The following is a 27,637-nucleotide window of genomic DNA, read 5'->3' as shown; positions in this document are numbered from 1 at the left end:
TTTGGGTAGCTGTGATATAAACTAGTGAACAGTTGTTTTAGGAAGGTATTTTCTCCATAAAGGTCAGGCTCAGAGCCACTGACGAGGTAAAGGGATTGACCAGCACATTATTGGTTTTAGTCTTTTCATTGGCTTTCATTTAAAAATAATCCATAAGAAAATCTTCTGTAGAATCCAAGACAACATTGATACAAATCATACCTTAGTGTAACGCCATCAAACATCTTAGTTTCCATCAAACAAAGTCCCTATCCAGCCACACTCACCCTCTTCTCATCTGTAACAATGTAGTGGCGGCCATGCTTCTTGGTCAGATGTGGTGCCAGGACATCAAAGCGCCTGCGGAACTCAGAGAACACCATGTGGTCTGGGTATCCTGGAGGCACACAAACATCACACCAAGGTCAGAGGAGTTGGAGATCCAACAATGTGCCAAAGGTCAACTTTGATTTTCAGGAGAAACACAAAACACGTGGTGGAGTACAAAGTAAGCTCAAGCTTTTATAGAGGGTGAGAAAAAATGTATATACACTTTGAAATGAAGACCTCATCTGTCCTCTCAACAGTAACAGCAATGGGTCGGGATATCAAAATCCTTTTATACACCCTCCAAAAGTTAAATTCTTCACTGGATTAAAATGATTAGATTGCCAGAACTGGAACCAAAGATGAATGATCTCTGTGATGATACAACAGGTGCGTATGTCACATCACTAATCCTGTGATGTTCCCCCCAGTGGTCTAGCATTGTACTTCTATAAAGGTGGGAGATGCATAATAGATGGGAGTGAAAACCAAACTAGCACAGTTAGTAATAGTCAGACTTCTATCATAGTCAGTAAGCTTTAGTTTTATATCACCTTTCATCACCAACACATAATGATTCACACTTCTATCTATCTACACATACAAGTACCTCTATTACAGCAAAGTGTAGGCAATAATAGACTGAATGAAGCCGGGCCAAATATGGAGCCTTGCGCTCCCCCATGATTCATAATAAGAGTCCGGAATAAATAAAGTAGCACGCACCCATTTCAGACAGCACACAGCCTTAGTGTTGGCTAAGCTATATGAGTCATCAGATCCTACATGTCACAACATGCAACATAGGATAGGAGAACGTATTTTCAGTCAACTCACAATGTTCATGTCCAACTAGTAAGGTTTTCATGAGTCCTGTCTTACCTTGCCTGTAGATGCGCAGTGCGTCCAGCAGTTTGGATCCTCGGAGCTGAGCCCTCAGGAGGCTCACGTCCAAAGTCATGAGGCCCGAGTCTAGGCTCTCTCCATGCGTCACGCGGGGCTCACCTCCTCCACCCACTGCCTCTGCTTTGGGCAGCAGGCAGTGGACAAAGTGAACCCTGGAACGACGCACCATATCAATCAGAGCATCCTGGGGACAGAAGGCCGGTTACTTAGATATCAGATGATTAAACATCTGTTCCCTCCTCTAGTTTCACAGCATTCTCTTTGCGCTGTGGCAGCTTGAAAAAAGAGGATGTATGCGATGAATGAAGACTTGCTCACACAAACCCACAGACAGGTATTATCTTAGCCCTGGCTGATTTAAGCTCCAATCAGGTTTAAGTTAGCTAGAGCTATGGTGGGAATTAAATGACGCTGCATTGGTGCCCCACAGCTGTTTGCCCCGGCAACCTGTCCAAAGTCCCATCTCTTCATTATTCGATACTATTAGACATCTGTGTGACATTGCCATAATTAGCATCAGCAATTAATTATGGTCCAGAAAAATCTAATCAGCTCATCCTTGACTCCAGGTGGGGCGATGAAGGAAAACCCCAAAAACGAGCCAAGGAAAGGGTCCTAACAGGTATTATATTCAACATCATACTTAATCGTTGCTTTTGTGAAGCATGACATATGAACTGTATGTTTAGAGATTCCTCCTGATAAAAGTAAGGGATGCAGCAGTAGAAGATTTTCTCTCCTGAAATTGATTGTGACATAAAAGCAGATGTCAGCTGATTTGAGTATGAATCCAAATTGCTGGTTAACATTTAATGAACCGCTTCCAGCGCCCACAACTAAAAACAAACACCTCAGGTATTTCAACAAAAGTGTGCACTGGATAGATTTTGGAGTTCAACAGTTAGCTAACCAATGTGTGGACAGGTGGAGCAGGATGATTTATTACAATAAGGGCCACTACTTTAAATCTTCGAAGGACAGGTGCACGGAGGAACCTAGGTCACTTTACAGGCTTTTTGAGGAAAATTAACCTGCTTAAATGCTGCTTGTGTTACCTACACTAATTATTCTTCCTTAAAAAATGAGTCAACGTGATTTAGAGAAAAGGTGTTGTGCCTAAAACCTCATAGTGTTAATATTAAGAACATCATCACATTACAGCGCTGTCCCCGTCCCTCCTTTTTATCACTTGACCACCAGGGCTTTTTTCATGCATGAGGTACACTTTTCAATCACCGCCTGCTTCACTCACCACTTGGAGTTTGACCTGGATACACAGGCTCTTCTTCTTGACGGCAGCCACGCCCGTGGTGAAGGTCTTCCTCATGCTGGTGGCTCGCCGCAGGGCGAGCTGGGAGCTGCCCTCCAGACCAGCGATGGAGCCGGACAGCACTGTGGCCCCGCTGGCCCGGCCCATGAACAGCCCACTGATGTTCTTCCTGTGGATGAAGAGCATCTGTAAGGTTTCATTCCTTACTATATAATATATGGTACAAGGTAATATAATATACAGAGAACTGAAAAAAATGATGAAAATGCTTGAGAGTTAAAATAGAGGAGTACATTAAGGGATAAGTAACCTTAAAAAAACAGCTGCTGGGGTGGTGAATTGGTTCTACGAGGACATGGATATTTACAGCATTATAACTTTTAATAAACGTGTGAAACAGATAATAATAATAAATCTCCATCTTACTTTTAGGCTACGTAAGTGCACGTGAATGTTCCTTTTAATCCATATTAGTGGACATAAAGGTTCCTTTTAATCCATATTAGTGGACATAAAGGTTACTTTTAATCCATATTAGTGGACATAAAGGTTCCTTTTAATCCATATTAGTGGACATAAAGGTTCCTTTTAATCCATATTAGTGCACATGAACGTTCCTTTTAATCCACGTCAGCACACTTAAAAGTTCCTTTTAATCCAAATTAGTGCATGTGAACATTACTTTTAGACCATGTTAGTGCACGTCAACGTTAACGTTCCTTTTAGTACATAGAAGTGCCATAGAAGTTCTCTGCTGGACAGCTCACGCCGCTTTTCTCTCAAATGGCGGATTGGCTGATTTAGATTTAGTTGTTTTAATGATACATACTGAACAACTAATTCTATGCAGGCTGAAAGCATAAATCTAGGGAGCAGATGTCTCAAAAACTTCCACAACCATCTGCATAGGTAGATAGCCCTAGTAGAAGAAAATAATGGTTAGCTCTTTGATGAACTCATTCTTAAATGACTTGTTGCTGTTTTAAATAACCAGTTTGTCAAAGGAGGACAACTACGACGGTGGCTTCACAGATCACCTCTCCCACACACTGAAAAGGGGGGCACTGTATGTGATCCTACTTTTGGGAGTCCTGCAGCAGAGTGGCAGCGTTCTGGGTGGCGGGGTTGTGCTTGGCATGGGTTAGCCAGCCCTGAGCGTTGTACTCCACCCAATCGGTCCCGTGGCTGTGGCCCAGCAGGAAGAGATGAGGCTTCTCTCCTCGCAGCAGCAGACCGGCTCCTGCAACACACAGAACACATTTCCCCCAGTATGTGAGCAGTGGGATCGGGCCGGTCGGTTTCTATGGGATCCCATCGCGAGGGCTCACCTTTGTTTTCTCCCTGTGCAGAGCCGTAGTAGCTGAAGAGTCTCTCGAGCATGGTTTCCTCTGATCCTCCGGGCTGCACAGCCTCCTCCTCCATCAGCCACAGGAGGCCTCGAGCCTCATCCGTCCTGGCCAGAGTCCGAACCTGTGATGGAGACTGACACTCAAAGATGTGGCCTGTTTTCTTCCTCACAAAAACACTTTCCTTTGGCATCGGTGAAAGACAATCTGAGGTCAAGGCCAGATGTGTTCACAAATACTCACATTTATTAAAAGAAATAGGTACACATGTGGTTCAACATGGAAGAATTCAATAGGCTATGTACGTAGCATGTATTCACGTGATAACGTTCGGTTAATTAAATATTCATGCTATTAACTAATGTAGGCATTTATTAATTATAATTGAATTACCAATAATAGTTACATTGATTTATATGTATTCATTATTATTTATTAAATCTGTTACCAGCAACAACCCAAGATTATTACAGTCATACCTCCCTTTATGGTACTCATATGTTTGGTTCAACAAATGATATTTACCACGGTCATATGACTTCCCTAAAGGCGGACTTTAGTTGTGAGGAGGACGTTTAGTTGTCACTATAGTTACATCATAATGGATTGGATTATTATTGATGCAGAATGCAATAAAAATGAATAACACGTTGATGGCATTAATTTTTCCTAAAGTTGGATCATTTATTGTATAACACTGGATTGTGTTTCATACATTGAATTAAGAGTACAATATCTAAGAAAGCAGCATCACAATTGTACCCAAGTACAGTACTTGACTGTCCAGGTAGCGCCCAATCCAACACAAAATAAAGCCCATTGATGCACAACTAAGCACATAACTGTAATTTGTATGTCAACTGATTAGTTCCTTGTACCTTTAACGAGATAAGACATTTTTCTTACAGCTGACTGTAACATAATCCAACTTTGGATTAGCCTCTTTACATAAGGACATGGAAACTGTGCAAATAGATGAAAGCAGAATGATAACTGACTCTCACAGCAATTCACAATCAAAGAAGAGCTGCTGCACCCTAATCAAGTTCAATGTGAAATTCCTCTGAGAGATACAGGGTTTGTTGCTGGTATGGTTTATTTTGAAGTGAGTAATAGTCTTTGGTTCCTCCGGATGATGCTTTTGTCTTACATCTTTTACAACAAGCCCCCCAAACTAAAGCTACATTGTTTCCTTCCTGTTGCCTTTGAAAAGGAGTTGTTAAAGCATTTTCTATACATAGCACTGATCAATAATTCCCACTTTTCACAAAGCACTGCTGAGGCTAATTGAACTACGTGCAATGTGAAGTTTGAAGCGGGACGGAACCTCTCAAGCCAAGAGGGAAACAAATCACTCACTTCTTTCCAATTAATTTTCAGATGTGGGACGAATTCCAAAAGGAAATGAAGCACGTTAGAAAAACACGAGCCACAATCACAAAGGGCCAAACTAATTGGAGGTAGCCGACAGTCCTGGTAAAGCATACAAATGATCACAGGCGTTTTTTTCACGATCTAAGGGTGAGCATTTCATTTGAACAGTGTGGAGATGGGCTTACCAGAGCTTGGGTGGAGGCTTGGTCAATAGCTGCTACAGACAGAGAGGTACTGGACTCTATGTCATCTAAAGCAAGCTCTATATTTTCCTAGAGGCAGGAGGGATAAAGGATTAGGTTAGTGAGCTACAGGAGAGGAGATCATCAATAAATCAACAGGTGGATTATGAAATGAGCCATGACCCAACTGGATTGGGTGTGAGTGTACATTTTTTTGAAAATGTTTATTGGATATTGAGCAGTGGTATAAGGAAGTGAATGTGCCTATGAATGTGTTTTCATCTATCAATGCAGAGTTTTATGATATCTGTTTCATCTAGGACAGAAAAACACCTAATAAAAAATAAAGATAGAATAAATATCCATATTGCACCGTTAAATAGGATAGCATAGGGGTGCACTGTTCGCTATGCTAAAGGAAGTATTGAATCACCTTTTCTAAGTATTGAGAGGATCAGACCAGCTGTGAGCGAGATCACCACTTAATCCTTCCAAAATCGTTTAATTCCGTTAGGGAACCTTCCTAAGCAGTTAGACTGATTGGCTGTTCGGTGGATTATCCACAGCTACTGAAACTCATTTTAAACACACACCAATCAATTTCCATTGGCCTTCACTGTATCAGGTCTATTAGCACCCCAAAAATAGACACTATCTGCACGCGTAGATGACACTAGAGGGATCAGAGTAGATAAACAAAACGTATATAGTTTTGTTTGATTTTGAACAAATGAACCATCTCTATAAATTGACTTTATGTATCATCTAATATTTTTCTTCAGATAGAAAAGATCTAATGAGCTAATATGTGTATATATATAAGCAGCACCTCCTTGTATCTGTCCAGCTCCTGGACGAAGGTGCGTTCATGGAACAGGGTCTGCAGCCTCTCCTGGGTATAGTTGTGGCAGAGCTCCTCGAACGTGGCTCCCCGCTGCTGCTGGGCCAGCCGAGGGTTCTGGAAACCCGGCGTGTCCACAATCAGCAGTGAGCACAGGGAGTGCTGACTGGACTTCAGAGCTCTGAGGGACACACGTACATCATGAAGCTTTGATCAACCCACTATGATTTATCATGGAGATAAAACGGTTCGGCTTTGGCCAAAGGCTGTGTCTAAGTGGGCGGATTCTTCATGACGTCACCCATCGATTGACTGACCACTTTAAAGCTTTGAGTTTGAGTTTACATCAGGAGAGAAGTGAAATGATTTTCACACTTCTATAGAAGCCCCCTGGTGGACATTAGAGAGAGCGCAGCTTTGAGGTTTCTGCCCGGCTAATTATATTCATAAACAACATAGATGGACATGAGGAAAGAAATCTATAGGGTTTGTTCACATGGTACGGGCTTATGATTTGACTGGCCTCTAAATACATAGCCCTAGCATCAAGAGTTACATTTATGTAACAACTCTGATGAAAATTCCTAAAATAAGAAGGCAACCTATTATATTCTTGCCTTTTTATTAGGGAGATTACGAGAGTGAAAAGCTCAGAGTAGAGTCCCGACGCCATGGCTTCCAAACACTCCAGTGCTGCATAAAAACACAATACATGTATTTTGTGTTGGGTAGTTTCATTATTAGGGAGTGGTCTACTTGTGGTCCGGTACTGAATGCTGTGACAGTATCAATGAACCAAGATCTCTGCTATATTCACATATGAACTGGAAAGATTAATATGAATAGTTAGTTATACTTAACCTGACATTACATTTCTGATCATATCAAAGAATAAAGTCTACGGTGAAATGTTGCACTCTGACTCTTTGCAGAGACGTGTCGGTTCGAGTCCGGTCCCTTTTGAAGATGGGAATGTTGCACATTAAGAAAAGTCCACAGTAAGAGCTGCCGTCTGTGAGTAACGCTGTGTGCAAGCTTTACAAAAGAACTCCAGCAGAGGATTCGGAGACAAAGGCACATGACAGATCTATACGGTATGAAAGGAAGGGCCGACAAAGAAAAAACGGATTGTAGTGTAGCACTCGCCGACTAATGGTTTACTGCAAAGAGGAGTATTCAGAGAATAGTGCAGAGCTGCACACTGAGTGTACACCATACACAGTAAAGGCAGTACATGCTGAACTTATTAAAGCTTTAACAAAGACTAAGATCCTACTCGTTCTTTGGGATTCTACCGAAAGCTGAGATTTTATAACGAACCTTGTTTATGCACATCATGAATTACATTTTCTTTTTTCCATTTCTTTTGTGAAATGAGAGATGTGCAGCCAATTGTTGTTGCTTTGGATTAGAAGAAAAGGGAGAAAGAAAATCACTATCTAAAAAGTATTTAAAGAAGTTGAAAATAGCAATAACAATTGAAATAGCATTTAAAGCTTTCAACAGAGGTGGGAGCTCTGAAAGTGAAGTGTGGAGTGTGACATTGTCCAGATGGGGTGTGTGCAGCAGATATTCCAAGCCTATCAAAAGGACTGCTGAGGTAACGGCAGAGCCACTCGGCTACACTGGGGACAAAGCTTTCCAACACAAAGGCATTTGTCCTCGAAACAATCAGGCTGCAGAAGATCTTCTGCTGCATTGCACCGTCTAGAAACACTGATTCAGAACCCAAACACCCATCAGTGTGTTTACCGCTTCTATTGTACCGTACAGAAAGAGGCGGTTTTCAACGAACATCATGAATGCTTTCTAAAAAGCAAGATAAGAAGGCAACATATTTGGAATATTCTTACCTGTTTATTAGGGAGATTACGAGAGTGAAAAGCTCAGAGTAGAGTCCCGACGCCATGGCTTCCAAACACTCCAGTGCTGTGACCTTAGAACCTGAAATACAGATCAGAGTCACAGCTTACAAGAACACATTCAGAGCGGACATCCTCTGCTCAGGGTCAACAACCATCGATCACTACCAAAACTAAATTAGTATTTGGAGTTACAGACCTTACAAACTTTGTGTTGAGTGCATAGAACTCGAAACAAAAGTTTGATTATATTCTTAGTTTGTTGTTTAACTTAAGGTTCATACTGACATCTTACCCCACACACACAAACGCATTCTGTATTCATCAGTGTACAGTACATATGATCCCAAATGATGTGCATCAGTCCAAACTGTTCATATCAGAAGTGGGTTTATGGAACATTGTCTCAAAATGAGGATGATGTTGGATGAGGATGTTGTAGTGGTTTTTACCTGAGCCGTCCCCTAGGCCGGCCTCGTCGGGTCCTCCTCTGAAGGATGTGGAGTGCTGCAGTCCTTTGGCCTTGTGCTTAAAGATAGAAGAGGACAGCTCCTCCAGGGTGCAGCCCAGCAGGTAGGCCGCCTTCTGGGCCCATTCGTGACGGGCAAACTGTCTCCGGCCCGCTGAGAAGGAAGTAAAAATGGGTTTGGAATACAAGGAGACACGCAGTAAGGACCTGTGGAGGAAAGTTGTTAACAACTGCAGGAAGGGGCAGAGGGCGGATGATGAAGACAGTACAAAGGATGGCTCGATGTGAGGTTTCTGTCAGCTGCTCAATGCTTACTCTTAACTAGAACTAACCCAAATGATAACCCTAAAAGAACAAATCAGCTTCATCGACCATAATCTTTTAAACCCAGGAAGCATGTGTACGGTATATATGTATGCTGACAGGAGTGGACTGTGGGACAGCCAAGTTTTTAAGAGCCACACATTCAATTGTTCTTCTAATTATACCCACCACGGGCCTGCTTCCTAGCCATCCTATAGCATTCATGTACAGCGGGGCCTACTACTAATACCACTAATACTACAAGGGTGTGATGTCACACTACATGGATCCAGACCTTTTTAAATGGGCCTACAATTGTTTTAACTATAGACACTTTAGCGATGCTGCCCATTAAAAGCTTCGGAAAAATATGAAAACATTTAAACGCCTTCCTTAATGTAACGACCGGGCAACTGTGCATTTTTTTGGTCATCTCTCAGGCTGCACTTCAACGCCAGAAGTCAACCAGATCCCAACACAGACATATTTGGCAACTGGATATATGCAACAATGCTGGCTTGTTTAGGCCGAAGCTTCTACTTCTATAGACTGGCCAGCCGTCACTGAAAGAGCTACCAAACAAATGATGGCAGTTATTAAAGGCCATTGTCTACTTCCTATTGAAGGCATTTGAGCAGAGTAAAACCTTTCGAAAGTTAAAACTGCTGTTTGCTATGGTGTACGGTGGAAAATACATTGAAATCTAACTCAATGACTCAGATTTGGATCTTTGCTAATCCTCAACTATCAGTCTACATCTCCATTTGGTCTGGAGGCACTACATTGCGCATGTATCAAGAGGGAACACGACGGCCTTCAGAGTCAACCAATCGAAGAGCTTCTTGACTCGTCAGAGATTCATCAGGAGCCCCAGCCAATCAGAAACCTCACAGGGTAAACTGGGCAATAAAAGTTCTGTGTATTTAGGTCAAAACACTAACTAGAGGATTTGAAATGAACAAGCTTTGCTTTGCTTTGGAGAATGTGTTGTAGTGTGACAGCGTCAGACAGAGAGCAGTTCAAACGACAGCTAAGTTCGTAAGTTCAGGAATGATGAAGTACAAACAAGAGACTCTCTAAACAAAGTTTATTTGAAGAAAACAGGTCGAGTGTTGTTTTTTCCATTACCTTCATCTGCGTCTGCGTTTGATAGGGCACAGCATGCAAACATGCAAGCAAAGAGAGGAGGTTAGAGAGAACACCGTTCATACAGCCGCTCATTTCACAGCCACACCAACAACATGCATGAGCATTAGACCACAGCAACACCAACGTGGAGCTTTTTGAAGAGTTAAGACAGGTGACTATTCTTTGCACTGATTATTCCATGCAAGAATGTATACGTGTGTTTCGTCTTGTTGTCAACATGAAACACACACACCCTTGTAAAACATATAACAAGAATATCAGAGGTGAAATAGCAGAAGCACTGTCTGCCACAGGCCTTGTATTCAGTGTGGATAGAGCTGACGGCATCATCTACAAATTAAAGGGGCTTTAAGAGGAGGAGCATCCAGATCTGGGTGGGTAAGAAAGACAAGTCTCCAACGAGCCACCATGCTACAGAGTCCAACATTTGACCTAAACAAACTGCCCTTGTCTTGATCTCACTCCATATCAGACGTGCTGCACACATACAGGTTAAACATACAACAGCTAACAATACCATCATAGCTGGGACAGTCACATATCCGGGGGAAAGCAGGAACTACACAACTAATGTGAATCTGTAGAGATATAACTATTTCTTTCTGTACAATCTCACAAAAGGTTGTGTAGACTGAAGGCAGTGAGCAGACCAACAGGTCAGATTTATAGAACCTGTACTGACCACATTACTTGCAAAATCACCCAAATTACAAAGGAACATTTTATCACTTTCCTCTAGTGGCCTCTAGCTGTGTAGATCTGCACGGTTACTAGAGTGAGAGCATATCCCTTTAAGTCAACCAACATCTTTCACCCTAAAAACGGATAAGTCTGTACACCTCGTCTAATGGAGAATCCTCTCGTCCAGCTTGTTGTTGTAGTCAGTTTGCTGCCTACAGCGAGACAAGCCTGACACCTGGTGGCAGCTGTTAGAAAGTCACGTCCAGTCACATCTCTTTTTGCTAATTCACTCTCTTCTGAGAATTAGAAAGTGGTGGTGTTTGACTGGACCTCGTTATGACACAACCTGGTTGAGCAGGTTTCCCTTAAACCAAAGGTCGGGCTCGTACTGTCCACTTGTCAAGATGTTCCTGAGTGAGTCACTGAACCCACAGCCCACTGCTCCTGATGGGTTAAATGCAGAGGTCACATTTACTGTAGGTAGACCTATTGGACCAAAAATAATAATCCAGTATTATACATACTGTACTCAAAAGCAGCTAATTCTCCCCCTGGAATGGAGTGTTGAGCTGAAGGTTGACTGCACCCTCACCTGTCTGTGACTGCAGTATTCATCATGTGTCATAATGAAACCACTTAGCCCTTCGTTTTCCTCACAGAGCTGAGAGGTGGAGGGACCATAATGACCAACATCTTCATTGAATTATCAGGTTTACATACGCACTGAAAGATGCGTCCGTGTCATCAGTCTTTCTCCACGACGAGATGAGAACAAAGCCATGTCATTTGTGGAGGAGGACCCGGCCCAGCTCTCTGAAGGATTACACTCTCCTACTAATACTTTTAGCCCCATCTCAATCGTCCTGGTTTGTTGTCTGATCAAACCAGGACGCGTTAACTAGTCTGAATTTTTTGGGATCCAATCAGACCATTCTGAGGCGGTCTGGCTCCCATTGAGTTGTGGACAGCAGGTACACACACTCCAGGTCATTCATAAAGTCTCCATCATGTTCCTCCAGACTGGAAAGAATTGATGAGCAATAACAAGCGTTCAGTATCTGCTCAGCCACTAAAGTGTGGACACAGATGCATTGAAAAGACAAGTGGAACAAGTGCTCGACACACAGTCAGAGATCAGTGTGAACAGTGGGACACTCCTCCAGTGATGTACTCAATTTGATGAGAGTGCTTACCTTTAGTGGCTCCTGCGGCCCCCAAATGGTAAACGGCCCCCAGGATAAGCCACAGGGCCTTCTGCTCCTCCCCAGAGATGCCCAGCACCTTCATGGCTGCCTGCAGCTTTGTGAACTGCTGCGAGGCTCGCTGCTTGTCTTCAGGCTGGAGACGACAAAAGCAGATCAAACTGACAGTGGAAACAGCTACTTCCATACATGAATTTCATTCATGAATACCAGACAGGACACAGGCCAGTATTAGCTTTCTGCAGATCCCTTCGTTATTTGTATTTTCACATGCTGTCTTTAAATAATTATCTGTTTTCTTCTATGTTTTGCTGTCGTAGATTAAATAATAATGATCTTACGTTGATATTGATTGATATTGTCAGCTAATTATTTGAATGAACTTGAACGGAAATGCTAACAAATTGTTTTGAAACCAGTTTAACAATGTTTGTTTCCAGGTTAATGTTCATTACATTCTTGGTTGCAAATGTGAAAAAAGGGAATATCACCAAAAACGTGCATGTTTCCATGGTTTGTGTAAACATTATGAATTCCAACCAATATTTGTTTACATTGATGGCCTTCAATAAAGGGCTCAGCAAAATACATGAAGTATGAAAAGGAACCATCTGGTGTAATTACCTTAGACTGTGGGAGGATCCCAAAAGCACTGTTCTCAGCCAGGTGGTTAAGGTGTAGCTCCGTCCTAGAAGGGAGAGGGGAGAAAGGAGAGTAAAGATGAGAGAGGAGAGAGGAGTGAGTAGTGAAGAGTGTCATGACCTTTTTTTTTTCAGGGACCAATATATAATCAGTTCAGACTTAAAACTAAGAGGACATTTCCCCTTAAGAGATGTCTCAAATATTGTGTTCATGAGAGTGGACCGAAGGAAAGCCTGTCGGCCTAAAAAATGTGACCTTTGTAACAATGACAGAAAAAGGTTATGCGCTTCATGATGTTGACATGGAAGAGAGGAGTCACCTCAGGCTGCTGTCGGCTGCGGCCATCATGTAGTAGAACACGTTGAAGGTGGACTCTGCATCGGGCCGGCGGCTCACCCTCAGTTTCTCCAGCAGCATTGTCTGATTGGAAGGAAACAGAAAGAGTCAGATGGTCCTGCTGTGAGCACAGCACATCCTGTGTGTGTGTGTGTGTGTGTGTGTGTGTGTGTGTGTGTGTGTCACCTGGATAGACGCAGAGGCCACTTGCCCGGCTTGGTCAAAGTCCAGGGACACCACGTGGGAGAAGCGGCTGGCGTTGGTGTTCATGGAGGTGGAGCTGTTGCCAAAGGCCTCCAGGATGGTGTAGACCGCCTGCCACTTCTCAACTGGTCCCAAAACAACGTAAAAAGGGATCTCATTATTTTTCCAATGAGCAGTGTAGTCTTTATTGAGATAGCATCTTTCTGCTCTGCCTTTGGTTTTTCATTAAACACTGGGGAACCATCACCTTATCGTGGTGGAGAGGTTTGTGTGTCCCTATGACCCTGAGGGCTGTGTTGTCGGGAGCCTTGTGCTCCTGGTAGGGTTACCCATGGCAAAGTGGTCTCAGGCGAGGGGCCAGACTAAGAATGATTCAAAAGACCCTGTGAAAAAACGAAAACGAAAGAGGGAAGGAGTTACCCGGCCCGGAGTGGCCCATGGTGTGAGGCGCCAGGCGGGTGTGGGGATACTCATAAGTCCCCGGCTGAGTGCTTCATTGGAGTTTACCCCGGTGGACAAAAGGGTCGCCTTCGGATGGTGAGGGGGAAAACTCTGACTGTTGTCTGTGCACATGCACCAAACAGCAGCTCGGAGTATTCAGCCTTTTTGGAGACCCTGAATGGAGTCCTGCATGGGGCTCCAGTAGGGGACTCCATAGTCCTACTGGGCGCAATGCGCACGTGGGCGACGATGGAAATAACTGGAGAGGCGTGATTGGGAGGAATGGCCTCCCTGATCTGAACCCGAGCGGGTGTTTGTTATTGGACTTCTGTGCCAGTCACGGATTGTCCATAACAAACACCATATTCGAACATAAGGATGTGTACGTGGTACCAGAGCACCCTAGGCCAAAGATCAATGATTGATTTTGTAAACGTATCATCTGATCGGAGGCCGCATGTTCTGGACACTCGGGTAAAGAGAGGGGCAGAGCTGTCAACTGATCACTGTTGTGACTTATTTGCAGTTCTGGACATTGGGCATTGATTGTTGGTTGTAACATGGGTGCAGTCGTGTTTCCAAATTGCAGGGTGCCATGTGGTTTTAATTTGAAGAAACGGAAGTGTTTTATTGTGAAGGGTGAAAACAGGATCTGTTCTAGTTTTCATGACGCCATCTTAACAAAAATGTAAATCAGAAAAAGTTGTATTTAGCCGCTGTGTTTTGTTCAATAAACCTGAACAACAAAGTTCAGTAAAACTACCGAGCCTCCGTCATGATTATAGAAGCTGTATCTACGTATCATTTGGTGCCGAAACCCGGGATGTAAGGACTTTAAGAACTTTTTCGAACGAAGTGAACAGCTAACGGCTCGGTTTAGCAGCCGTCATGACGGAGGGACTCGAGCGGCTGAAAAGGAAGCGGGCGACTATTCGCGCCGCTACGACGAGGCTGTTAACCCGCCTAGAGGACGAGGTGGGGAAGGAAAGACCAGATACTGACAAACTACGCGAGTTTCTGGCAGTTTTATCATCGAAGGAGGACAGTTTATTGGACTTGGACAAGGGCATAGAAGATGTGACGTCCACGGACGATCTGGACACGGAGATTTCAAGCACACTGGATTACATGGACCGCGTTCTCACTTGGAAGGTTCGCGCCACCACCGCCATCGGGCATCAGGAAACCATCAGAGACACCCCGAGAGTGCGCGTGAGCGATGGGAGCAGCGGTTCATTTACATCACAGTCCAGACAAACTGTTAAACTTCCTAAGCTAATGATAACAAAGTACGATGGTGAAATAAGCCAGTGGCAGGAATTCTGGTCACAATATGAAACAGCTATTCACAGAAATGAGGTACTATGCAAGACAGACAAGTTTACTTACCTCAGATCCTACCTGACTGGAGCAGCTGCTAGAACTATTGCAGGGCTTACAATGACAGATGCCAACTACGATGCTGCAATAGAGTTACTCCAGAGCCGCTTTGGGAGAAAGGACATTGTGATAAGTGCCCATATGTCCAAATTACTGAACTTAAACCCTGTTAAAAGATCTTCCGATGTTACAGCTTTGAGGCACTTGTATGATGAATGTGAGATCCAGATACGCAGTTTGGAGTCACTTGGAGTCCAGAGTGACACGTACGGCTGCCTGCTTTGTCCAGTGCTACTGCAGCTCATTCCGGAGGACATCGCACTCGCCTACACCCGCCAACCAAACGCGACCAACGAATGGAAGGTGCCAGAGTTGATTCAGTTTCTACAAAATGAGGTGCAAAGCAGAGAACGAGCGCTTCAGCTTACAAGACCAGGCCATGCATCGAAGGATCCGAGCCCACAACACAAGAATGTGGGTAAGCCATCCTACGCCTGCGATAAACCCAGAAAGTGGAGTGTCCCGTCAGCGACCGCCTTGCACACCGCCAGTGCCGTGCCCCGGACCTGTGTGTATTGTGACAGTAGCGACCACAAACCAGAGAACTGTTCCGACCATACAGTAAGTGCACGCAAGGATAAACTGAGAAAACTTGGACGGTGTTATGTCTGCTTAGGCCCAAAACACATTGCAAAATACTGCAGAGTAAAGGTTTTGTGCAGCCTATGCAACCGGAAACACCACTTGTCAGTTTGTGAGCAGTCTGAAGCCAAGCTAGATATTAACACTACCAATAGTAGTGAAAATACAGAAGCTGTGTTGTCGTCATTGACAAGCCCTGTAAAGGTGAAGACCAATACTCAGAACACAGTACTACTTCAGACAGTTAAGACATGGACTGTAGGACCAAAGGAGAGGAAGATAACACGCTGTCTATTGGATGGAGGCAGCCAGCGAAGTTTCATTCACAGAAACGTCGTCAGAGCCTTAGGACTCCCAGTTGTAAGGCAAGAGACACTAAATCTCCATGTTTTTGGTTCCACCTCTCCTGTAACAGAGAAACGCAATGTTGTGAGAGTTGAGCTCCAGAATATGTGGAACACTGAACAGAGACTTGAGATTGAAGCTGTAGAGACTCCTCAGGTGTGCAGTGCTGTGATAAAGGTCCCAAGCGAGCCCATTCAAGCAGAGATAAAGAAAAGAGGGCTTCAACTTGCAGACTTTCCACTAGAAGGTGCTAACGATCAAGAGTTGCAGGTGTTAATAGGAGCAGACTACTACTGGCAAGCAGTCACTGGAAAGGTCCAAAAGGTCACAAATTCACTAGTGGCAGTTGAGAGTATTTTTGGATGGGCTTTGCAGGGGCCAGTGACTACCTCCAGCGTTACAGAAACCACTTGCATGCACATAAGTTTGACTGAAGAGACCCAGATTTCCAAACAGTTACATGCATTCTGGGAGGTCGAGTCCCTGGGCATTGTAAACAAACAGGCGGAGAGCCGAGAGGACTCAGACATTTTACAAAGCTTTGAACAGACTACTACATTCGAAAATGGACGCTACCAAGTGGAGTTACCATGGCGATCTGACAAAGACCAGCTTCCAGACAACTTTAAGGTAGCAAAGAGACGTTTTGAGAGCCTTATGAGAAAACTAAAAACCGATGCAGCCTTGTATGCCAGGTACAACAACGTAATACAGGACTACCTGCAGCAAGGGATCTGTGAGGAGGTTTTAGAGGACAAAACAGTGACAGGGAACCAAGAGACTGTAAGATATTACATGCCACATCACGCTGTTGTAAGAGAGGACAAGGCCACAACTAAACTGAGAGTGGTATTTGATGCGTCCTCACATGATGCAGACAGCCCATCCCTCAATGACTGTTTGCACACAGGGCCTAATCTAAACCCAAACCTGCTAGAGGTACTCATCACATTCAGGTTGCATGAGATTGCCTTCACTGCTGATATAACCAAGGCTTTTCTTCAGATTTCCCTCGCAGAAAAGGATAAAGATGCTGTTAGGTTCCTGTGGATGCATGGACCCCCAACCAAAGACTGCAAGAATGAGGTATGTGTCCTGAGAATGAACAGAGTGGTTTTCGGAGTGTCTCCCAGCCCATTCCTGCTTGCTGCCACCATCAGAAAACACCTCAAACTATTTGACACAGAACAACCAAAGGCAGCACAGATCCTCAGTGACTCTCTGTATGTAGATGACTTTATTTCAAGCTCACCTACTGTGCAGGAAGCTCTACATGTGACAACAACAGCAAAAGACATTCTCGCTCAGGCAGGTATGGACCTCTGCAAATGGGTTACCAACTCACCTGACTTGAGAGCCATGTGGAAGGAGACTGGAGTAGAGTTGACTGGAGATACAGAGTCCTGTGGAAACGTGCTCAAAGTGCTAGGACTCGTTTGGAGACCAGAGAGAGATGATTTTGTGTTTGATCAAAAGGGACTCATTGACATTTTACGGGACAAAGAAAACACAAAGAGAAGTGTTCTACAAACATCGGCTCGCATATTTGACCCCATTGGGTTTCTCACTCCCTTTACTATCAGAGTGAAGTGCCTATTCCAAGAAATGTGGGAGAGAGGGCTCAGTTGGGATGAACCATTACCCATTGATTTGACTGAAAAATGGGAACAGTGGTGTATGGAGCTACCACTGCTCCACCTGATGGCTATTCCCAGATGGTACCACATTGAGATCCAGCAAGAGTCACACACGGTGAAGTTGCATGTCTACTGTGACGCAAGTGAAAAGGCTTACAGTGCTGTGGCATATCTACAAGGAAAAAACAAACAAGGAGAGACTGTTACAAGCTTTGTGGCCTCTAAGTCGCGAGTCGCACCCCTAAAGAAAATGACATTACCTCGCCTGGAGCTTATGGGTGCACTTATTGGAGCAAGATTAGGACACAGTTTTCTCAAACCACTGAACATGGAGAAGAGCCAACTTCAAATGTGGACGGACTCGATGATCACTCTTCACTGGATCCGCAGCTCTGCCCAGCGGTGGAAGCCCTTTGTGGCCAACAGAGTGACTGAAATACAAGGGCTCACAAACCCGGAGACGTGGTCCCACTGTGCTGGTAAAATGAATCCTGCTGACTTACCTACACGAGGTCAGCATGCACAGAGTCTTATTGAGAGCCAGTTGTGGTGGAGCGGACCAGCTTCACTGTCCACAGCTGAAAGGGAGCTGGACATTGATGATGACAATGTGGTGAATGAGGTAAACACTGAACTGAAATCTAAGTATCAGACTGTTGTACAATTCACTAGCGCTGAACAAACGGTACCTCTGTTGAACTTAGAAAGGTACAGCAGGCTTAAGACTGTGTTAAGAATCACTGCATGGGTAAAACGCTTTGTAACTAACACAAGGTCTTGTCAAAGGGTTCAGGGAGAGTTAACCTCAGAAGAGCTGATTGCAGCTGAAATGTACTGGGTAAAGGCTACGCAAGAGCGCTGTTTTAGCTCTGAAATGTCCCAGCTAAAGTCAAAACTAAATGTGAAAAGAGACTCTAAAATCAAAGACTTGAAACCATTCTTAGATGAAAATGGTCTGCTAAGTGTTGGGGGAAGACTACACCACTCTGATTTTAGTTTCAGAGAACAGCACCCCTGGGTACTACCAACAAATCACAAGTACTCTGAGCTATTGGTTCATTCATGTCATGAAAAGGTGATGCATTCTGGTGTACGAGATACACTGATTCAACTCAGAGAACATTACTGGATTTTGAGAGGGAGACAGCTTGTAAAACGCATTGTTTCAAGTTGTTACATTTGCAGAAAACTTAAGGTTAAAGCAGCAAAGCAGATTACCGCTCCTTTACCTCGAGATAGAGTAACTGAGTCACCTCCTTTTGAAGTTACAGGTGTAGATTTTGCAGGACCCTTGTATGTTAGATCTAAGGGGCAACCAGTAAAGGCATACATCACGCTGTTTACATGTGCAGTAACGAGAGCAGTACATTTGGAGTTGGTTTCAGATCAGACTACAGAGAACTTTCTACTAGCCTTAAAGCGATTCATTGCAAGACGAGGGCTATGTAAGATCATCTACTCTGATAATGCGAAGACATTCAAAAGAGCAGACAAAGATCTAAAGGAGTTATGGCAAAACATTAAAGGTTCAAAGCTCACAGAGTTTTTTACTGAGAAAGGGATCACCTGGAAGTTCATTGCTGAGCGGGCTGCCTGGTGGGGGGGCTTCTGGGAAAGGCTTGTGAGATCTGTTAAAACATGCTTAAAGAAGGTACTGGGAAAAGCCTCTTTGAGCTTTGAGGAACTCACAACTGTACTTACTGAGGTTGAGGCAGTGTTGAATTCTAGGCCTCTGTCGTATGTACATAGTGATGTATTAGAGCCCCAGCCACTTACCCCTTCACACTTCCTGGTTGGTAAACGCTTGACTTCCTTGCCACCAAAGACTTTTCTTTCTCCAGCTCAGGTGCTCACAGCAAACCGTGAGGAGCTTGGTAAAAGGTGGAAATACCAGCAGAGACTTTTGACCAGCTTTTGGAACAGCTGGCGCAGAGACTATCTATTGGACTTGAAATCCGCTCACAAAGTGGACACTCCTACTCCAACAGCACTTAAAGTAGGAGATGTTGTTCTCATTGGGGAGGACAACACACCCAGACAGACATGGAAGATGGGTAGACTCGTAGAGGTCTTTCCAGGCAGAGATGGCCTCATACGTTCATGTAATGTTTGCACTTCTACAGGCAGCGTGTTAAGAAGGCCTGTTCAGTTACTATACCCATTAGAAATAGGTTAAAGGTCAATTTGATACGTATGAACAGTTGTTCATTGGGCGGGAGGATGTTGTGACTTATTTGCAGTTCTGGACATTGGGCATTGATTGTTGGTTGTAACATGGGTGCAGTCGTGTTTCCAAATTGCAGGGTGCCATGTGGTTTTAATTTGAAGAAACGGAAGTGTTTTATTGTGAAGGGTGAAAACAGGATCTGTTCTAGTTTTCATGACGCCATCTTAACAAAAATGTAAATCAGAAAAAGTTGTATTTAGCCGCTGTGTTTTGTTCAATAAACCTGAACAACAAAGTTCAGTAAAACTACCGAGCCTCCGTCATGATTATAGAAGCTGTATCTACGTATCAATCACCATCTGGTTATGAGCTGGGTCAGAGGATGGGGGAAGACTCGGGACAGACCCGGTAAACCCAAGCGTGTAGTGAGGGTGAACTGGGAACATCTGGAGGAGGCCCTGGTCCAAATAATTTTTCAATTCACACCTCCGGCGGAGCTTCTGTCACATTCGAGTGGAGGTAGGGGACTTTGAACCAGAGTGGTGTATGTTCAAAACCTCCATTGCTGAAGCTGTGGCAGTGAGTTGTGTCCTCAAGGTCTTAGGTGCATCAAGGGGCGGTAACCCTCGAACCCTGTGGTGGTCAGGGAAGCCGTCTGACTGAAGAAGGAGGCCTTCCGGGTTATGATATCCGGTGGGACTCCGGAAGCAGTTGCAATGTACCGACAGGCTCGAAGGGCAGGTTATCGGGCGGTGGAAGGAACACTTGAGGAACTCCGGAGGAGGGATCATCGTCAATTTGCCTGGTGGAGAACAACTCTGCAGTGGCAAAGCCCCGGGGATTGATGAGATCCGTCCAGAGATGCTAAAAGCAATGGGTGTTGGGGGGCTGTCTTGGACGACACGCCTCTTCAACATTGCGTGGAAGTCTGGGACAGTGCCAAAAGAGTGGCAGACTGGCTACTCAGCCTTCCGGGTAAAGTCTACTCCAAGGTGCTGGAAAGGAAGGTTCGGCCGATAGTCGAACCAAGGATTGAAGAGGAACAATGCGGTTCTCGCCAGGGCTGCGCCTTGTCACCAATCTTGTTTGTGGTCTTCATGGACAGGATATCGAGGCGTAGTCGGGGGGAGGAGGGTCTACAGTACGGGGGGCTGCAGATCTCATCGCTGCTTTTTACAGATGATGTGGTCCTGATGGCATCTTCTGTCTGTAACCTCCAACTCTCACTGGAGCGTTTCGCAGTCGAGTGTGAAGCGGTCGGGATGAGGATTAGCACCTCTAAATCTGAGGCCATGGTTCTCAGTAGGAAACCAATGGATTGCCTACTCCAGCTAGGGAATGTGTCCTTACCCCATGTGAAGGAGTTCAAGTACCTCGAGGTCTTGTTCACGAGTGAGGGGAAGATGGAGTGTGAGTTTGGCCGGATAAATGGAGCATCGAGTAGAGCCGCTTCTCCTTTGCGTCAAAAGGAGCCAGTTGAGGTGGTTTGGGCATCTGGTGAGGATGACCCCTGGGCGCCTCCCTAGAGAGGTGTTCCAGGCCCGTCCAGCTGGGAAGAGGCCCAGGGGAAGACCCAGGACTAGGTGGAGAGATTATATCTCTGCACTGGCCTGGGAACGCCTTGGGATCCCCCAGTCAGAGCTGGTAGTTGTGGGCCAAGAAAGGAAAGTTTGGGGTCCCCTGCTGGAGCTGTTGCCCCCGCGACCCGACCCCGGATAAGCGGTTGAAGATGGTGGCAGAAGATGGATGGACTTAAGCAGTTTGTCTCCCTCCAGACATCTAGAATTATTTTATCAAGTAGAATACGGCTTGAGCATTCCTCTAACATGTACATTCCTCTGGTGGTTCAACCAGAGTCATTGTCTTAACCTCAAACACCATCATTCATAATATCTCAACACAAGACAGATGTAGAAAAGAAAACGCGCCTGCTTTTTACAAACATACTGCAGCGAGACAACACTTAATATATCCTGTATGACTACCACTACTCCTCCATCTATTTATCTATTTTATCTATCCAAGAAGTCATGTGATCTGCGACCCTCTTTCTGTCTGCATGCTCACCAGAGAAGATCTTTCCCGTGCTGCCAGCGATAGAGACCAGGTACTGGACCAGATGCTGGCAGTTGGTGGTCTTGCCGCTGCCGGACTTGCCCAGCAGCACAATGGACTGGTCCTGCCGGGTGGTGAGCAGGTTGCGGTAGGCCGACTGGGCCACAGAGTAGATGTGAGGAGCAGAGTCGTCTCGGCGACAGCCTTTGAACATGTGCATCACCTGATGGGAAAAACAACACGGCAGAGAGGTGTTTGAGTAACAGCAACAAACCACGTTGCAGCCAATCAGCCAGCCCGGTGGGCGGTTCACGAGCTTCACCGTGATCATATGATGATGAAGACTATTTTGATAGGCTTCTGAAGTAGACTAGGGCTGAGAATGTGCCCTAAGATTACTTTGGTAGTGGCTAGTCCCAGCCCCGGTGAATCTGCGGGAGACTGCTGTCAAAATGTTGTAAAATGTCTATGAAAGGTAGTTAGAGTTCTGATGGGCAGGTGGCATCGTGTATGGATGGTTGTTAGGGTTCTGATGGGCAGCTGGCATTGTGTATGATGGTAGTTAGGATCTGATGGGCAGGTGGTATTGTGTATGGATGGTAGTTAGGGTTCTGATGGGCAGCTGGCATTGTGTATGATGGTTGTTAGGGTTCTGATGGGCAGCTGGCATTGTGTATGATGGTAGTTAGGATCTGATGGGCAGGTGGTATTGTGTATGGATGGTAGTTAGGGTTCTCATGGGCAGGTGGTATTGTGTATGGATGGTAGTTAGGGTTCTGGTGGGCAGCTGGCATTGTGTATGATGGTAGTTAGGGTTCTCATGGGCAGGTGGTATTGTGTATGGATGGTAGTTAGGGTTCTGATGGGCAGCTGGCATTGTGTATGATGGTAGTTAGGGTTCTGATGGGCAGCTGGCATTGTGTATGATGGTAGTTAGGATCTGATGGGCAGGTGGTATTGTGTATGGATGGTAGTTAGGGTCTGATGGGCAGCTGGCATTGTGTATGATGGTAGTTAGGATCTGATGGGCAGGTGGTATTGTGTATGGATGGTAGTTAGGGTTCTCATGGGCAGGTGGTATTGTGTATGGATGGTTGTTAGGGTTCTCATGGGCAGGTGGTATTGTGTATGGATGGTTGTTAGGGTTCTCATGGGCAGGTGGTATTGTGTATGGATGGTTGTTAGGGTTCTCATGGGCAGGTGGTATTGTGTATGGATGGTTGTTAGGGTTCTCATGGGCAGGTGGTATTGTGTATGGATGGTAGTTAGGGTTCTCATGGGCAGGTGGTATTGTGTATGATGGTAGTTAGGGTTCTCATGGGCAGGTGGTATTGTGTATGATGGTAGTTAGGATCTGATGGGCAGGTGGTATTGTGTATGGATGGTAGTTAGGGTTCTCATGGGCAGGTGGTATTGTGTATGGATGGTTGTTAGGGTTCTCATGGGCAGGTGGTATTGTGTATGGATGGTTGTTAGGGTTCTCATGGGCAGGTGGTATTGTGTATGGATGGTTGTTAGGGTTCTCATGGGCAGGTGGTATTGTGTATGGATGGTTGTTAGGGTTCTCATGGGCAGGTGGTATTGTGTATGATGGTAGTTAGGGTTCTCATGGGCAGGTGGTATTGTGTATGGATGGTTGTTAGGGTTCTCATGGGCAGGTGGTATTGTGTATGGATGGTAGTTAGGGTTCTCATGGGCAGGTGGTATTGTGTATGATGGTAGTTAGGGTTCTCATGGGCAGGTGGTATTGTGTATGATGGTAGTTAGGATCTGATGGGCAGGTGGTATTGTGTATGGATGGTAGTTAGGGTTCTGATGGGCAGCTGGCATTGTGTATGATGGTAGTTAGGGTTCTGATGGGCAGCTGGCATTGTGTATGATGGTAGTTAGGATCTGATGGGCAGGTGGTATTGTGTATGGATGGTTGTTAGGGTTCTCATGGGCAGGTGGTATTGTGTATGGATGGTTGTTAGGGTTCTCATGGGCAGGTGGTATTGTGTATGGATGGTAGTTAGGGTTCTGATGGGCAGCTGGCATTGCGTACGGTGTCCTGCCATCAGATTACGAATGGGTGTGAATGATGACGTATAGTGTTGAAGCACACAGGGTCCATCATTCAATGTGTTTGTGAGAGCAAGAGAGTATATTTCTGTCATTTGGGCAATAAACCAGTATGCTGCTGCATCTTCAGTCCCACACTCACCTTTTCAGAGTACATGGAGGGTGTGCTCAGGGGGTTGATGACCACCATGTTGGTTCCAGCGTAGGTGTGGATTAGGTTGCCTCCGTAGCGCTGCCTCAGGCAGTGCATCACACTGGATTCGTTGAGATAGAGCAGTGAAGCCAGGTCCTCTGAGCGGTTGGACGATGGAGGGTTGGCCTGCACACAGAGAGACACCCCATCATAGCATTCAACTGGGGACAGTAACCAGTAACCAGACACGCCTTTGGACTATCACTGTTTAGCTTGGGCTTGGAAACAACTTCTCTGAGGTCCAGCGGTAGCTTAGACATGTCCTATCCAGTGGTACTGTAGAGTCAGCCAGGGACAATGTAAGGGGCATCAGAGGTGGAGTGACAGCCACTGGTGGGAGGGAAACCTCAGAGGTACTGATGCCTCACATACCTGGAGGTGCACCATTAGGACCGATGTCTCCTATTGGAGCCCGCAACAATAGCAGAGTGCTGTATCTTCTAAGATGACGCTGGGAAATTTCAAATGATAATCCTTTTGCCATCATATGTGTATGTATCATAAAGAAATATTGGGAAAACATACAACTGATGAGTACCTACACCCCCCTGTTAAGGTTTTAGTTATTTAACATTTTCTTTTAGCAAATCCCATGAGTCAGTCCAGAGGCAGGAAAGCTGCAGCTCTATAACCTCTGGACTTGGATCATAATATAATGATATAGGTTATGGAGAGGTCAGTCAAAAGGAGGAATATGTATGCTTATGTCGTTATGTATAACTGTTAGTGCATGCTAATAACATTTATTGAAAGCAGCCCTGTAGATTCTGAAAGAGGCCAGGTCATTAACTAAATGAGAGTCTTGATACTGAGAGCTGTACCGTTGAAACTGTGGCAACAACTTAAAAGAAAGAGTTGTTCCACTAAACACATCTTTAAAGAACAGCATCGTGACCACGTCAGCAAAATGTTAACTACTACCAAACCTCCCAACTGTGCTGTCTGACTCCTCCACCTATTACATAATTCCCTGCTGGCTGACAGGCTCCTGTGTGGCCTGCTGAGGCTCTAAGTCACAGGTGGAGATAGACTGCATCACTCTGCTTCTGGCTGTATGTGTGGACCTTGCTGGATAAAAAGTGAACTGAAAGTTCAATCAGTTTCATTCAAAATGTACAAAAAAACATCAGCAAAAAAAAGTATAAGACTCATGTTCTATATTTTTTCAGTCTTTAACACAACTTTTTATTGGTAATGTACAAATAGCTATTATAAACAATTAAATATATAATAATTTGCATCACTAATACTGTCAAAAACATTGGGGCAGAATCTCTATCTTCATCAGCCTTGGATGTAGTATGATAACTGAATAGGTTTGGATGAACAGTTTGTCACAGCAGCTCCTTAATCAGATTCCTACTGGTGCACTACCATTAAACTCCCACTCACCTTCTCAACGTCGTCTTCGTCCACTTCCAATAATGTCCCATCATGCTCCAGCTTGATCTTCACCTTGCCCTCTGGCAGGGAGCCAGCCTCTGTCTTCACTACTGTGGCTGTGAGGAGACAAAAAGGACAGGTAGTGATACAGTAGCTGCTAGACTGTGTTAACAGGCAAATAGTTTATGATTACAAATTTGGAGCCTGCAGACTAGCACCAGACAAGACATTGCCTACTGGGAAAGATTATACCATATTTAGGTTAAAAGTTCTTATAACTGTCTTTTCTGTTTGCATGGATGTTTAAAAATGCTGTGAACAAGAGCAGAAACAAACTTAGTGTGAGGCGCTACAAAGCATTAAAAGAAGCTCAGCTTTTGGGTTAAAAGCTTATTTTATAAAAAATAAACAAGTCCCTACAAGACTGATGTCTGTGTGATAAGTGCAAAAGTTGGAGTAAAACCATGGTTAGCATTAAATCTCTGTTCAAAGGTTGAATAAAATAAACCCCTCTAAAGCACACTGATAAACACATTATATCCCTTTGTTTAATTTGTACATACAGAGAACAGATATATGGTTCTAGCGGGACATTCATGAACTAAACATTGTCTTTATGCCCCATCGGAATATAAAATAAAATAATTTGGATCCTTCCTATTTTATATATCTTATTTACTCCTAACTTTACAAGTGATGTCCTTGAGCAACATCAACAATCACACTCACTTACCTGATAAAACTAAATGAAATCCAAATCCATCTAAATATCTACTCAAATCCTGTCATTTTTGTCATTATACTTGACCGGTATACAAGATAAAAATGTAAGAGAGCAGAATAGCCCTCAACAGCTTAGAAATGTCTTACATGAGAATGTTTAAGGAAGCAGAGTAACCCCATCTCACCCAGGGAGAAGCCATTTTTGTGGACAAGCCAGACCTTCTCTGATCCGTACCACACTTGCTCCGCTGTGATCTGCTCTTCTGTCTTCACCTGGTGGACGGAAAGGAAAAGGAGAACATTATATTATTATTGACCATTATTGTCGCATCACTGGCCCATTATTTCCAGTTTGATAAACAGCACATGCCCAAAGGTTAAGGTTACCAAGATAATGACCATGCAGTGGATGGCAGTGGACTCGAAGGCCTCACTCCACTGAGCACTGCTGCTGCTCGAGGCAGCCGTGTGACAATGTGTGTGAGAGAAACCTCAAAACAAGCCTGTGAGGGAGTGGGGACGGGAGGTGAGGGTGGCGGGTGAATTAGGCTTTAACAACCAGTGTAACAGAAACACCAAAGATTTCCTGCGTTCAGTGAACATAAGCAGGACAAGAGTGAGGAAGGAGCATCACAACAACACAACTAAAATAATATAAACATATTGACAGTAAATAAACATACACAGCGATCATTTTGGATGTAAAACAAAATGACAGCTTAAGTAAAAAGTGAGACACACTGCACTGGGCAAGCAAAGGGTGAGAACACAACACAGCAGGACATTCTACGGAGCAGGATGATCACGGGTGGAGCTGGTGCTGGATTACACTCAGACCTGGGACTGCAGAGCTGCAGAATGAGATGCCTGTAGGAGGGCCACAGGGTCCTCTTCCATTGATCCCTGGAGATTCGGCCAGCATGAGGAGTTCAAAGGTCACAGTTATACGTGAGTAACACATAGCACATGTAAGCACACAGAGGAATGGAAGTATTGTCACGCAGACTCGTATGACACTTATCCAGAACAGCTGGGACAGAAATCCCGTTCAAGTGTGATCTCTTCAGGATAAATCCTCTTTAATGTATCACTTTCACCGGCTAGTTGTTTAGAACGTCCATGGAGTAAAATGGTTGCATCACAACAAAAATATTAAGGTAGCAACTGAATGTAATAATTAGCCAAACACATACCTCTCCATTAAGCCAACCACATACATGCATGGCTAAAAAAACAAAGCCCATGCAGGTTGTCTCCATCAGCCTCATGGGAAGACTCTTTAGCAAGTCAAATTCAGGAGTTTGGGTGTATTACCGCACCCATAACCAGTGAGGAATTGTCCCTTCCATCTGTGCTTCTAGTACAAAGATACATTATGGACATGCTCAACCTGACAGCCCGTCAGGCTCTGCTAAAAGGAAAGAAATGGATCTTCTAACGACTCTCGAGGCACCTTCAATAGAGGATTCTAGCAGTAGTTTGTCACCCAACAAAGGGATCACCATGCGTTGACTCTACTTGTGGTTTTGTTTTGTAG

General features: G+C 44.6%; 2 protein-coding genes across 26 annotated transcripts in view; one reads left to right on the top strand and one right to left on the bottom strand.

The window, feature by feature from the left end:
* Nucleotides 1-27,637, bottom strand: part of myo18ab (myosin XVIIIA b) — a 104,957-nt gene that overhangs the window by 48,914 nt on the left and 28,406 nt on the right. For 11 of the 24 annotated variants that reach the window (XM_078098705.1, XM_078098675.1, XM_078098679.1 and 8 more), the window contains 19 exons: nucleotides 26,938-27,003; nucleotides 26,286-26,373; nucleotides 25,387-25,493; nucleotides 23,944-24,120; nucleotides 21,753-21,963; nucleotides 13,056-13,198; nucleotides 12,853-12,953; nucleotides 12,516-12,579; nucleotides 11,883-12,027; nucleotides 9,988-9,999; nucleotides 8,540-8,710; nucleotides 8,079-8,169; nucleotides 6,214-6,406; nucleotides 5,388-5,474; nucleotides 3,811-3,952; nucleotides 3,563-3,722; nucleotides 2,465-2,651; nucleotides 1,189-1,396; nucleotides 267-376 (listed from right to left, as the gene is read on the bottom strand). In XM_078098705.1, coding sequence (XP_077954831.1) covers nucleotides 267-376; nucleotides 1,189-1,396; nucleotides 2,465-2,651; nucleotides 3,563-3,722; nucleotides 3,811-3,952; nucleotides 5,388-5,474; nucleotides 6,214-6,406; nucleotides 8,079-8,169; nucleotides 8,540-8,710; nucleotides 9,988-9,999; nucleotides 11,883-12,027; nucleotides 12,516-12,579; nucleotides 12,853-12,953; nucleotides 13,056-13,198; nucleotides 21,753-21,963; nucleotides 23,944-24,120; nucleotides 25,387-25,493; nucleotides 26,286-26,373; nucleotides 26,938-27,003 — 2,463 coding nt within the window. The remainder of the gene's footprint in view (nucleotides 1-266; nucleotides 377-1,188; nucleotides 1,397-2,464; nucleotides 2,652-3,562; nucleotides 3,723-3,810; nucleotides 3,953-5,387; nucleotides 5,475-6,213; nucleotides 6,407-8,078; nucleotides 8,170-8,539; nucleotides 8,711-9,987; nucleotides 10,000-11,882; nucleotides 12,028-12,515; nucleotides 12,580-12,852; nucleotides 12,954-13,055; nucleotides 13,199-21,752; nucleotides 21,964-23,943; nucleotides 24,121-25,386; nucleotides 25,494-26,285; nucleotides 26,374-26,937; nucleotides 27,004-27,637) is intronic. The other 13 variants (XM_078098713.1, XM_078098680.1, XM_078098683.1 and 10 more) reach the window with 3 other exon arrangements.
* LOC144405468 (uncharacterized) lies at nucleotides 14,183-19,994 on the top strand. Of its 2 annotated transcripts, none has more exons than XR_013467073.1 (2): nucleotides 14,183-15,515; nucleotides 16,887-19,994. XR_013467073.1 is itself a non-coding variant. In XM_078098800.1 (2 exons), exons 1-2 carry the CDS (start codon nucleotides 14,403-14,405, stop codon nucleotides 16,907-16,909), a joined length of 993 nt encoding a protein of 330 aa, XP_077954926.1. In that variant the 5' UTR covers nucleotides 14,258-14,402; the 3' UTR covers nucleotides 16,910-19,994. The 2 variants fall into 2 exon arrangements, 1 of the variants encoding a protein (XP_077954926.1); XM_078098800.1 differs by having other exon boundaries at nucleotides 14,258-15,372.

Source organism: Gasterosteus aculeatus, chromosome 1 (genome assembly GCF_964276395.1).
Source record: "Gasterosteus aculeatus chromosome 1, fGasAcu3.hap1.1, whole genome shotgun sequence".
In the NCBI taxonomy this organism is placed as follows: Eukaryota; Metazoa; Chordata; class Actinopteri; order Perciformes; family Gasterosteidae; genus Gasterosteus; species Gasterosteus aculeatus.
This window is presented reverse-complemented; position numbering and strand designations above follow the sequence as displayed.

Coding starts and splice junctions, on each gene's coding strand:
- LOC144405468 (XM_078098800.1), top strand. CDS start 14,403: ATGACGGAGGGACTCGAGCGGCTGAAAAGGAAGCGGGCGACTATTCGC. Junction 15,373..16,886: donor CCCACAACACAAGAATGTGG/GTAAGCCATCCT, acceptor GCTTTTCTTCAG/ATTTCCCTCGCAGAAAAGGA.